General features: G+C 45.2%; 1 protein-coding gene across 9 annotated transcripts in view; it reads left to right on the top strand.

Moving 5' to 3' along the window:
• DIS2 (Arp2/3 complex, 34 kD subunit p34-Arc) overlaps positions 1–14,140 on the top strand; it is a 140,414-nt gene that overhangs the window by 107,639 nt on the left and 18,635 nt on the right. Inside the window, exon 8 of one of the 9 annotated variants that reach the window (XR_015189587.1) lies at positions 5,934–6,042. The exons of 7 other annotated variants lie outside the window; for them this stretch is intronic. Coding sequence is in view for 1 of the 2 variants with exons in the window: in XM_086522975.1 (XP_086379101.1) it covers positions 5,727–5,783 (57 nt within the window). In the remaining variant the exon portion in view is untranslated. One more of the 9 variants, XM_086522975.1, reaches the window with a different exon arrangement.

Below are 14,140 nucleotides of genomic sequence, written 5' to 3'. Positions count from 1 at the left end.
AAAACGCCAGGGAGAGGAGATGGCAGGTGGTGACGATGAGGCAGAGGGAGGGAGGGGCGCTAGCAAAGGTTGTAGAAGAAGACGTAGATCTACAAAACGCTAGGGCTGAAGCAAAAAACGCTGGTCCCAGAAATGCTGATGGAGATGAGGCAATTCTTCGCGATGAAAATCTCCGCAGAGTCCTCCCACGTGTAGGCGATGGTTGATCCTCAGGCCTAGAGCTCTGATACCATGTCAGAGTGTGCAACGGAAGGTGAGAGAGAAAGAGACAATGGCACGAGAGAGAGAGAGAGAGAGAGAGAGAGAGAGAGAGAGAGAGAGAGAGAGAGAGAGAGAGAGAGAGAGAGAGAGAGAGAGAGAGAGAGAGAGAGAGAAAAGAGACATGACAGGAGAGAGATGGTGGAAAGGCTGGCAACCCAATAACTCTAGATGGCAAACTCTACATGATGATGAGACAAGACAATGAGAAAGAGGGTGCCCCCCCTCCTATATATAGGAGAATAGGGGCTAGTCGGGCAATAATCTTCAATATAGCCCATTGACCTAAAAATATGACCCTCCAATATAAATGGGGGAATATGTGATCAATAAGGAGACTGTCCTCTGGGTGAAGCATATACTGAAGTGCTAGGAGGAAAATAGCATATGGCGATGTACAAGAAACGTCCAGTCTCTGCCCTCAGCCTCACCCACAAGTATCTGGCCTGATCATCTCTCCGAACTATGTGCAATAGTGGTTGGAGCTCCTCTCTGAAAAGAACTGCTACACCTCCTGATCCTCTAGTCCCATGCGCAGTTCTGGTGCATGTCCTACAAGCTGTCTCCCATCTGTATCCTGATATGTGCGGCATCAACTGTCCTGGAGCCTGATGAGTCTCTGAGTAGAAAACAATGTCTCTGTCTCTGAAGCTATCCTCAAAGGCCCCCACATCAAGTCTATACGAACCATTACAGTTCCAAACTGCCATCCTGAGAGAGAGAGAGAGAGAGAGAGAGAGAGAGAGAGAGAGAGAGAGAGAGGTCTAGATTTTTCCGAGGATTTGAGGGGTTCTCGCGGGGTTTGACTAGTATTGCCCTTGCCTGTTGTGATTGTTTCATGCCTTTCAACGGCCTCCTCATTTGCTCAAGCAATGGCTACATCCCTTGCCAACTGCGTTGCAGCCTCTTATCTCGCTACCAAAGAGAAATTGGCGAGTTCATCTACAGAGTTGACCTTTCTGGGACTACACCTTCACAACGATTGCCAGAATGTTGTACGCATGGTCAACAATGCTAGATTCTTCATCTCCAGATGCTTCGCACACTGTCTACAGGCTCCTCACCACATCACGTGCATTGGCCCTTTGGTTGTGGGATGGCCACCCGTACACCTGCTAGACAGGGATCTCACGCACACTTAGGGTTGTTTAACACATTTCCCACTTTAGAACTGTGTACTTGATGGTGATATCTGGGAGTTCTCCAGAGATGGAGACATCATACTCCTGGGGGATTTCAATGCCCGTACAGGCAGCTCACAGACAGTCTTCTATGACACATCAGAGGAGATGCTTAGAGAGCTAGAGCCAGAGGAGTTGGGACTTGAGAGATGCTCACACGACAGAGAGCATACAGAGTATGGGAGATACCTGAGAGAGATGACGACTACTCACAGTTTAGCCATACTGAATGGCTTAACGATTTTCCCATTGTCTACAGGTTTTACTTGTTTTCCACATAGACATGGGTCCAGCACTGTAGACTATGTTCTGACACATCCTAGCTTTATCTCTCACATTCAGGATTTCACAGTGGGGCCCAGGCCAGTTGGGATAGGAGTAGATCATGCACTTTTAACATTATCAGTCTCCTTTGAGTACAATACATCTCAGGCCTCACGGGGTGGTGGACATACACGCTATACTTTTACACCAGAGACTGACTCAGTCTATGTAGAGGAGATACGTAGGCTTTTATGCACATCAGAGCCAGTATACACAGTGGAGGAGATCACATCTATGCTGACAGTGACATTACATGGGGCAGCGACAGAGGCATATCCACACACTCAGCCTGGGCAGAGACGTCGCTCTGGGCACATGCCTCAGAACAACTGGTATGATGAGGAATGTCGACAGAGGAGAGCTCAGATACAGCGGGACCTTACATTGGGAGTGATCACCTATAGACAGTCTCGCATTGCTACACGACGACTAGTGCGGCGGAAGAAGCGAGCTTTCTTGGTCCAGATGGAGCAAGATTTATATCAGCTGTTCCTTAGTAGAGATTCAGGAGAGGCTTGGCGTCTATTCCATGAGAAGTCTCCCCCACCAGTGATTACTTCTACAGAGATATGGGGGCAGTATGCAACATCTTTATACACTGTACCTGGACAACCACCATTACCAGACCCACCACAGCCATGTCCGGCTACGAGCACCTTCTTTACCATTGAGATGGTACAGGAGGCCATTGACAGGATGAAGACCAGACGGGCACAGGATCATGAGGGTTTGGTAGCAGAGCACATTATACATGCTGGGGATTTGTTGGCAGAGATGCTTGCACGGCTATTCAACCGTGTCATGTGTGAGGGTCTCCCTGAGTCTTGGAGATTATCTACTATTGTACCTATCTTCAAGACAGGTGACCCCACAGTGCCGGGGAATTACCGTACTATCATGGTAGGACACACATTGGCACGGTTATATGCATCCATCCTCGAGCATAGGCTGAGCAGTTGGGCAGAGATTATGGGCATACGAGCACCTGGGCAGGCTGGTTTCAGAAGGGGTTTCTCCACACTAGATCATGTCTTTACACTCAGAGCTATCATTGAGGAGGATCGAGCACATGGTAGACGGATATACTGCAGCTTTGTGGATTTTCGCAAAGCCTTTGACACAGTGCCGAGGGCCAGATTGATGCACCGGCTTATGGAATTGGGGGTACCCACAGAGCTGATGTGGGGGATCATGGCATTGTACAGTTCAGTGATGGGTCCTGTACGCACATCAGAGGGGATATCCGACATAGTTCACTCCACCATCGGAGTGAAACAGGGATGCCCACTGTCCTCTACTTTATTTGGTATGTATGTTGATGGGGTCTCTGATTATATTGACAGAGGAGGAGATAGAGGTGCTCAGCTTGCAGGGACATGGATCCCTCTTTTATTGTATGCTGACGATATCGTGTTGATATCAGAATCGCCAGAGGGTATGCAGAGACATTTGGACGCATTGCATAGTTTTGCAGAGGATAGTGGATTGTCTGTCAACCTTGGTAAAACCAAGGTCATGGTATTTAATACCACGCCACAGTGGGTTAGGAGATCAGCACCTACTTTCACATATGGACAGGAAAGTATGGAGTACACTGATGCATACACATATCTTGGGGTGGTCTTTAGTGGACCGAGGTTCACACTGAAAGTGGCAGCAGACACTAGATTGACTCGTGCCTATGCAGCCCTAGGTGGTTTAGAGAGGATTTGTTCGCAAGTTCAGTTCCAGGAACCTCGAACAAAGCTCTGGCTTTTCGATACTTTGGTCGCTTCAGTTATGCACTACGCGGTTCAGGTTTGGGGACCGTCTATTGACAGTGCTGGATGGACTAATATGGAGAGACCCCTGATATCTATGATTTCTAGGCTGATTAGAGCCAAGGCCTCAGTCCCACATGACATCATACGAGCAGAGCTGGCTGCCCCACCTATGGAGGTTGAGGCACTCACCAGATCAGTATCATTTGTACACAGCTTATGGGACACCACCAGGGACAGGTATGCCAGGCTTGCTCTCGAGTCATCCAGACAGCTGGCATTACAGGGAGATACATCATGTTGGTATGCACAGATGAGCTCATGGTTTCAGAGGCATGGTTTCAGCATGGACAGGCTGCCCCCTTTCCAGTATTCTCTTGATGCACCATCCTTGGCTCTTACACGGATGGAGACTACTAGACTCATTCGGCAGGATCTTATCCAGCTTGATAGCAAGAGGACATGGATAGAACCATCACGGGAGTTGGGTACGAAGAGGGTTTTCTATAGAGAACATCTTCTTCAACTCACGACAGACGGATTTGTCACACGGCCCAGTTACATGGACACACATCTATCTCATAGGTTACGATGTGCTATTGGCCAGATTCACACATCTTCACACCAGCTTGGGATTGAGACAGGTAGATTCAGAGGCATACCAGCAGACAGTAGGATATGTCAGTTATGCCATGCAGAGCCAGAGACAGAGTTTCACTACATATGTCGCTGCACAGTCTACTATGAGATACGGGGACGCTTTCATTGTCTATTCAGAGATGGTTTTGACTCGTTAGACAGAGTCATGAGATATCAGGATCAAAGATGTCTCGGATTATTCCTACTTGAGATTCAGAGACATAGAGACGCTCTATTGAATGGGCGAAGACAGAGACAGTCCCAGAGACGCATCTCAGATTTCTTCAGTCTGAGTACCACAGAGTCAGAGGGGACACCACCACCAGAGAGCTCGGTTCCCACCCATACACACATCAGCGGTACTCTCATTGATCGAGCTACAGAGTTAGGGAGATCGAGACGACCGCGACTGAGGAGGGGAGCCACGCAGCACCGGCGGAGATTGCGGCAGAGGATCCACAGGATTCTAGCACGACACCCAGAATGTCGATCGGGATAGGCTTCATGCTACTGCTATATTGTATCATGGTGACACTTATCCCCACTTTGTACCTTTATGGTGATACCATTGCTCAGCCTACCAGCCACCCATAGGAGTCGGTAGCACTCCTATCAGTTCTTTGTTTGTAGTTTTCTTGTTTGTACCCAGACTTGGTACTAGACTCATCATTGTAATCAGTTGGTCTCATAGGTCATTTTGGCCTCTTGTAGACGTTAATATATCATTTCATTTCATTTCTCTCTCTCTCTCTCTCTCTCTCTCTCTCTCTCTCTCTCTCTCTCTCTCTCTCTCTCTCTCTCTCTCTCTCTCTCTCTCTCTCTCTCTCTGTGTGGCGCGTGCCATTGTGTAAGAAGTGTTCTCTCTTTACTGCGCTGAGCAAGACCGAGAGGGCATTGCTATCGCTTTGTCTTCGTCATGCACGAACAAGTGTGTCGGCGGTCGCTCATAGTTGATTGTGAGAGTGTTGTGAGCACGTCAGGGCCTGCATGCGCCAACTACGTGCAACATCCTTGCATAGAACTTGCATTTCATCTGCGTGCAATTGCAAGATTAATAGGCAGCTTCTAACTATTGAGATATATTATAAAGCTTCAAATATGTAGCCAGTAGCGAAATGGGCACTCTCCAGCGAGGAATATGGACGTCACGGCGGCCCGAGTAATTTAATACCTGCAGCAAGGACCGCACGCCGGCGTGCAGACAACCCTCAGCAAGAGTAGGGATTTTATGCTGTGCACAAAACAAACCTGTGAAACTCTGAATCATGAAACTTGAGCCATGAAACTCCTTGCACTAAAATTGTGCAGCGAGGACGATTCCGACTCCTCCTACATCAAGGACCGCACGTTGGCGTGCGCAAGAGTCCACTCTAAACAGTGCTTAAAAAAAAACCTTTTTCCAAAACCTTGAAAAACATACTTATGAGAAAATGAATTGGGCAGTCGACTCTCTAAGTTCACATGGACCAGCATTTTTTTTTTACGTCTCTTACATTACATAGTTCGTATAGTTAATAGAACATTAATGGCTCATACCTGATAGCTTTCATATTTTATTACACAGCATCTTTCTCGATTCCTTGGCTACATCTTTAAGGAGAGGCGCACAACAATAAAATGATAGCTACTTAGATTCAAACTCAAGCATGCATGCCTCGTGATTTTTGCACTACTGTCTCTCCCATTTGATTTCGATGTTAGAAGCCAACCTTTTTTATTTTAGAAAAAAGAAATCTAACCCCTCGTCCCACTATGTGGCAACTGGCAAGAGAGCTTCAAGCATGAGCCAGGTGTGATAGTAAAGAAGGTGCACATTGTACTATGCCCTCTATGATAGCATCTCGGCAATATTCCTCTTGGTCGCAGGTGGCACACGCAAGGTATGGAATTTGAACTCTATTTTTTCCATTTGAAATAGCTTAAAGGTGCAAATGTTAAGCACAACATCTTTCCAGATTCAATATAATGCAGGATGTTTTGAAAATTGTAGCACATATTAGAGGTAAATTGTCTAAATTTGAAGGTTTTACTCAAAATTACACTAGATTTCTCCAAAATTTGTAGGATTTTTCACCCTCAAATTACAAATTTAGAGGTAAATCTCAAAATTTGTAGGCGGAATTAAAATAAACCTAGGTTTTTTTCTAGCATTGACTGTAAATGAAGCACCTTACACCTTGCGCAAAACGAAGCCCTCTCACAAACCTTGCCCTCTCTACTCTTTCCTTTCACACAGACCAAGTGCTCCAAAAAACTAACGAAATAGAATATAGACCTAGGCTTGCACAAGGTGTTTGGGGATCATTGAGGAAAAAAACCTAATACAATTTAAGGCGTAATAGCTTGAAGCTAATGGATTTGTGTTTCATCAAAATGTAACTAGAGGTGCAAATTTGAATGGGGGCATTAGAGAAACTAGTAGTGTTCCTAGTGCCGTGGCCAAAATATAGAGATGCAAAGATTGTTAAGGGCAATCAAAGCTAACAAAATAATTTTAGACCAGAGTTTATTTGGGAAGCTGCATTACAACAAAACTAATTAAAGAGGTTATTATTGTGTGCAATGAGACACATGTTTTCTATGTTGGCATAGAGGGATCAAAGGCAAAGGGAGTTACATACTCTGTGATGTTGTTGGATTTTCACGATATACCTATGAAGAATTTCAAAAGAGAGTCCAAGAGGGTAACATATGTGCCATGCAAGCATATGGACTTTCAAGCCCATGAGGTCATGCACTGAGCACCCTTGACCAAGGTGGAGCTCTTTCAAGCCTTGGGTGGAGCACGGCCAAATGTATAGTATTACTTTAAGTTTGTCAGGTTGTACTAGTTTTGCATTGTAGTGTATTTTGTTGTCAGCTATGTTCGGCCTATAATGTGGCCAGAAGTGTTTATTTGTGTAAGCACATTTTTTTTGGAGCTAGTTTTATTAAGAGGTTCTTGTATTTAGTGTTAATGCTCTATGGTTCTTTTGTTTGAAATATTTGAGAGGTAACATATTTACTTTGCTACACTATCCTCTATAGAGTAACTCTTGAGATCTTGATCTAGTCTTTCTCATTGTATATGCGCGCTCGGTTTATTGTTTGCTCGGAAGTCCTCGTTCGAGGATTGGGATTCCTCGGTAGAAACATCACCTTTGACATGTAAAGCACCATTAAGTGGCATAAACAAACAAGGATGGCATAATGAGAACATTCTTCTTAGCCTCTTTCTCCTTACTACATGCTTGATTCTTTTTCTCAAGAGAACCATCATGATATAATACTACACTAGAGGCACTCTTTTTACCTACATCAATGCATAGAGAAACCTTTGGCTTCACATCACCCTGCAATCCAAGCTCTTGCACTCTCTCTAACTTCCATTCCTTATGCTTTGCAATCCGTACTGCATCCTCAAATGTAAGTGGCCTTTTAAGCTCAACCTTTAACTTCAAATCAGCCCTCAAACTTTGCATAAACATACACTTCTTAAGCATAAGAGGAGGAACATCATGGCCCAAAGCAACACACCATCTCTTCCATAAATCATTTAATTGCTTCACAAAGGCATTTACACTTTGATTATCACCCTGTATAAGCCCTTCAATGGAGTGCCATACATCCGTTGGGTTTGCTACCTTCCTAAACCTCTCAAGGAAAACCTTCTTGACCTCATGATAAGTCATCACTTGTCAAGGTTGAGATGATTTCAACCAAGACTCATGCTCATTATACCATGTCCTTGCATCGTCTTTCAAGCAAAAGAGCAAAATCTTGAGCATAATCATTGGATCTTCCTTATTTGCAATCAAATAAGCAAACTCCATCTCTCAATGAATGCATCAAGATCCTCACTTACATGACTATAGAACCTTGGAAACTCTGTCATCATAGCCATCGAAGCTATCATTTGAAGGTCACTTGAAGAAGATCCTCAGTGGCGGGCACCAAAACACTGTTGGGCAAAAAGAAAAGTGGGACACCTCTATAACAACATAGCCCAAGAGCGCTCAAACTTCAACCTCAACACCAAAAAGTATGCCAAAACCACTCTTAGTAAACCCTAATTAAAATGTCTATGCTCCCTTGGGAATTTACTAGTACACGTCCACCCAAAGGACCATAGCACATAGGAGCAAAACCTTGTCAAAGCACGGATTTTCAACACACGCGGACCAATGCATATGGAGACAAGGGCTTCCCCTTTCACAATCGAACATCACAAACCCACAATTTCAACATCAACTCCACAATTCATAGATACATGCTCTCCCAATTTGTCTACACACAATTTGCCACTAGGCTGCCATAGCCATAACCCTACAAAGAACTAGTCGTAACCTAAAGAGCACAACTCCAATTGGGGCACTTTAAAGCTTGAGAGAAAGCTTGAAAAATGATTGGCAAGAAAGCTGAAGATGAACAAAATTGAATCTACACGCCGCTACATGCAAACTTGACGCAAACAAAGAGCTGTCTCGACACGACTACATGTAGAGAAGGCAAGGCGAGGCAAAAAACTGCATCAGAAACCATCAAGGAGGTACAACGAGCTAAAACCTGCAAACTTTCTAAACTTTGGCTGAACTTTTTTAAGCTTGTACATGAGTTTTAGTTATATATAAGTCTCACTTCCAAAAACTCACTTACGGGCACTTACAGTAACGCGACAGCTAGCGCTATGCTAGTGACTTGCCATGTATGTACATGTGCACATGTCCAAATACTCATATGAAAGTCTATCTCAAATCCATATGTACAATTTTGACAAAAACCAGGGTTCTCAAAATGCGCTCAACAACTGGAACGCAAAGAAAGAGAAAAACTGACCCAAAACCTGGTTATTTGGGGTTTGCCTAAAAAAGACGATGAGACGGCACCCTCTCTTACCACAGAGGTCATGGGGTTTTTTGGCAAGCATTTTGCCATGGCAAATATACCTGTATTTGGTGCTCGTCACATGGGGAAGAAGAGGGAAGACGGGAAAGCAAGAGCCATTGTTTGTACTCTATTGGATGCACGTAAGAGAGCCACTCTTGGATAGTAGCTGAGTCTATCTCAGGGGGACAGTCTTTTATGTAAACGAGGATTTCACACCTATGCAACAGGAGGAACGCCGGAAGTAGCAAAGTGATTGAAGGAAAGGTAATGATAACGCCTCAGGGGATGCATAGGGATGCGCAGCCCATGGGAGTTGCACACTTGTGAAGGTGTTGTTTTGGAATTGCAGAGGTTTTTCATGGCATAAAGGTGAAAGCATAAATGCTATGATTGGTGATGTTGACATTGTGTTTCTTGCTGAGACATGGGAGCGGGAGACAAGTAGAATTTCAGATATTCCAAGGTACATAATTTATAGTGCATATCAGCCACATGTGGGGAAAAGAGGGCAGAAGGGGTTGCATGCATATGCAAGTGTCATTTGGAAGGGGTGATTGATGTACGTAATCCGATCAACACAAGCAATACATAATGGATTATGTTGAAGCACACCACACTGATGTACATTGCGGGATGCTGTCACAATCTTGGTCACCCCTCCAAGACGAGAATCTAATACGACACACGAGAGAATCACTTAAAATACTTATAATCACAGTTCAATTTTGGTCGACACAGCTCGCTGTAGTTCCGTGTCCAGACAGACTGGCCCCAAGGACTGGTGCCCCTTCGGTATTTCTGTTATATTAATGTTGAGCAAAGTACAACACCTAAGGGGTAGCAAAGGGGCCCTCTGCTGTCAGACTCTGCGTCTAGATGCTCTGAAGAGTGAGGCCCCCTTGGGTCTATTTATTGATACAAGGGATGCCCAAAAAGCAGAGCCCCAATAGCTTCTAAACTCAAAAGCAAAGTGTTCCAAAAGCAATAATTCCCAAAGCAAGTGGCTCCAAAAGCTGCCATAAAAAAACACCAGCGCAAAAAGAGAAATTCTGTACATCAGCCACGTCAGCTTGGTGTCAAGGTAATTTGCAGAGCTGCCACGTCATCAGCCTGTCGACGCAATTTGTGGGGCAGTCCGTATTGTTCTACCATGTGATCATCTGTCCGCGTGTGTGCATGTGCGTGTGCATGTGTCCGAGTAGCATTGCCACTCATCATTTGTTACATACCCTCCTCTTGAAAGAATTACAATCGCCCTCAATTATGCTTGCAAAATCAGACACAAGCCATAAACCGATTCAATAGACACTGACTTGAAGTACCAACGCACTAGACGACACAAATCCAACACTTGTACATAGACGACAGTCACATCACATCACATAGAATCTAGGACCGTGATTCGTGGCAACGTATTTAGCAATCGCATCTAGATCCGCACCAGACCTCACTGATGTCGATTCAACTAATCCCATATCGCGATCATGTCCATGGATTCCGTTCTAATCTAGGAGCATGATTCTTGGCAACGTTTTTAGCAACTGCATCTAGATCTATCCCAAATCTCATTGATGTTGGATTGACTAATCCCATATTGCAATCATGTCCATAGATTTCTGCACTTTAGCACTGTCGTGTGTGAGTAATCATTTTCAGGGATCCCAATCCATCACTAAGCTCGTTCTGAATAGTGGTCCAATCATTCAGTTCTAGTCAGTTCTAGTTGTGTGGCCATCTCATCCCGCAGGAACTCTTGATGCACTCATGACAATTCCATTGAATCAGTCGTGATTCAATATTCATGATTCGTTATCAGGTTCATTTGGGAGCTTTCACTGCTCCAAAATCATCATCATCTCATTCTGAATCCCGTTATCTGTTCACAAATAGCAGGTTCTTTCATAAAACATTAGTTTCATATTTAAATCAAAATCATCTTATAAACTCTCTACAGAACCTTGGAAAACGTGCTCGCTTCTGCTGCTGCACCCCTCCCTCTTGCCATCGCTGCCCCCCTTGCCCTCGCGTTGCCCTTCCGCCCTCGCCTCCTGCGCGCAGTCCCCAGCGTGCCCCCTGTCCCACCCGCTGCCCAGCCCCACGCGCTCCCCCTTGCCCCACCCGCTGCCCAACTTGCCCGTTGCCCAACCCCGCCCGTCATACCGCTGCCCGCCCGCCCCTCGCCGCTGCCATACCCGCCTGCCTGCCCACTGCCACACCGGCCTGCACACTACCCTTAGCCCTTTCGCCTCTCCTTTCTTGCTTGTCGGGCCTCGCCAACACCCATCCTCGACGTGCTCAGTCCAGCAGGAGTTTCCCAGTTAGTGGATGCTTCTCCGCCTCTTCTTCACAGCAGTAGACACAGATGGAGGCTCAAGCTCCTCCACAGAGGGACTCCAATGAAGTCTCCTCGCCCGACCCCGCTGATCCCACCATTCGACTTGCTCTCTCACCAACCGAGCAAGCGAGCCTGGCCGCAAAGATGGAACGCATGCAGGCGACTTCCATCATCTGCAAGATTCTCGGCACCAGACCCAACAGAGGAGAGCTGCGTGATCTTCTCCAAGCCCGCCTTCTTGCAGAGCAAGATCATACTAAAATGGGGTTAATCTGTCCATCTCTATCCCATGTCGGGAAAGCCACCAGATTGTAGCAGCATACCATGTGTGTCTCCTCCCCTAAGTGGCAAGTGCCCAAGAGGTCTCCCAAGCTCTGTGTGTGATCTGCTATGACTCTGCTGTATAATTTCATTTGGAATAGAGGACTTAACTCTAATCATTTGGGACAATATAATCACATGGAGTCCCTCTATTTGCGTCCAATCCTCAATAGAAAGACCAGGGGCCCAAACTAGTGCTACGTATATGAGGGTAGGTGTAACCTAAGTATCAAAAAGCCATCCCTTCATGCAAGGCTCTTGGAAATGTGCCTGGTAGCTCTAAGGTAGCAAGTGCCGCATATTGTTGTAAGCTTGGACTGGGCTACGGCATAGAAAAACGTCCACTGGGAGTAGTAAAAGTGACCCCAAGCTATAAATATTTGACACCCCTGGATATGCTAGCTATGTGACTTAGAGCGAGAGATAAAGGAGCGGATATGCCAGCTATGTGCCTCTGAGCGAGAGATAAAGGAGCTTTACATATACCAGTGCCTAGTATACTATTTAGTTACAGGGACGATTTTATTTTCTCGTTAGAGAGGGCTTTGGGCCTTTGTCTAGGGTGATGAACTACATTGATCAAAGATTTCCTTGCTAGAGTTACATAGGCAAAGGCAACCCTTACTAAAGAGGAGGACAACCTCTAGGCAAGGACCCATCCAAAGGCCAGTGACAGATTTCTTCCAAAGCAACGCTCAGCGAGTGGATTGCACAATTCGTCGCGCTTCAGTAACATGGGCTCCGCTAGAACGAGCTACAAAGATTAGTAGATCTTGACGCCTTCGTCCTCTCCGCAGATAACGTCCGTGATTGATCTACCGTCGACATATCCACGACATTATTGAGAGGTATAGAAGTGTCCTCCATTTACTATCAACATAAGAAAAGTACATTGCATTCATATATCTAGCATTGTGATTATTGAAGGTCGTTTGCTTTACGGCTAATTTAGTACTAAGACACTTGGCTCTTTCAAAAAGCAGTATGAGTATAAAAATATTATTGAATAAGAAGGTACAAACACTAAATAATCTTGCCATGTGTCGCTCTCTCTCTCTCTCTCTCTCTCTCTCTCTCTCTCTCTCTATATATATATATATATATATATATAGAGAGAGAGAGAGAGAGAGAGAGAGAGAAATGAAATGAAATGTTATATTAACGTCTTCAAAGGGCCAAAGTGACCTATGAGACCAGAAAGTTACAATGCGGTGTATCTGATACAAAGTCAGATTAACAAAATAAATTAAACAAAATAAATTAAACTAGGATAACAAAATATAAATACTGCGGGATCCTAAACTAAGCAGTACAATGTGAAGACAATATGGGAGGGGAGCAGAGATCCATCTTCATCTGCACTCTGGACGACGAAAGAGTATGGCTTGAATCGTTTGCCGTAGCCTCCTTCGAAATTGTGTATCTCCTCTCCTCCCTCGGGGTCGTCTAGATCTCCCTAGCTCCAATGCTCGGTCTATGAGAATACCAGTAGTGCGGGTAGACCTCTCCACCGTCGCTGGTTGCTCCTCTGTCTGTTCTTCTGGGTGTACAGTATCTAGTGTAAAGAAATCTGTGATCTGTCTCTGGGGATGTCTCTCTTCACCTCTCCTCAGTAAGGTTCCTCTATGCTTGTGTAACTCAAGTAGAGAGTCGACACAGAACGGCGTAGTTCTGTCCCCAGTTGCATTGGCCTCACAAATTGGTGCCCATTCCGGTATTTCTTTATTATCGCTTCACAAAGATACAACTCCCCAAGGGTCAAGCTCTTCGAGACTGCGTCTAGATGCTCTCAGAGTGTGGCCTTGAGTGCACTTATAAAGAGTACAGGGGATGCCCAAAAGTAGAGCTCCAAAAACATCAGGTTCACATGTTTCAGTTCCCAAAAGCATGCGAAATCTAGCATCCCTTTCGGTATTTCTTTATTATTTCTTCACAAAGATACAACTCTCGAGAGTTGAGCTCTTCGAGAACGTCCAGATGCTCTCAAAGTGTGGCCCTCTGGACACTTAAGAACAGTACAAGGGATGCTTAAAAGCAGAGCCCCAAAAGCATTAGGTTCAAAAGCTTCAGTTCTTAAAAGCAATTGTTTCCAAAAGCATGCAAAATTCTGCCAGCCCTACAACGAATGCAAAACGCAAAAATCGTTACATTGTCCCACGTCATCATGTCAGGGCAAATTACAGAAATCGGCCTTAGCCCTTTTGCTTTGAATTTGTAGAGGTTTAGGCCCCTTGGCGAGTGCTCCATAAGTTTGTCAGGTTAGAGTTTTTGAACTCTAACCCCGTAGGCACCTCGGCCACATCTTCTTTGGTCCTCTCATTAAATTGGGCATGTCACGTCACCAACTTGTGACATAACCCCCTCTTGAAAGAATTGTAATCGCCCTTGATTACGCTGGAAAACAGACAAAAGGCCAAAAACTTTCTTCAGTAGACACTAACTCTATGTACTCATGC

The sequence above is a fragment of the Adiantum capillus-veneris genome, chromosome 11, assembly GCF_014529385.1.
Source record: "Adiantum capillus-veneris isolate H3 chromosome 11, ASM1452938v2, whole genome shotgun sequence".
In the NCBI taxonomy this organism is placed as follows: domain Eukaryota; kingdom Viridiplantae; phylum Streptophyta; class Polypodiopsida; order Polypodiales; family Pteridaceae; genus Adiantum; species Adiantum capillus-veneris.
The sequence above is the reverse complement of the archived record's forward strand: the minus strand, read 5'-3'. Positions and strand labels throughout refer to the sequence as shown.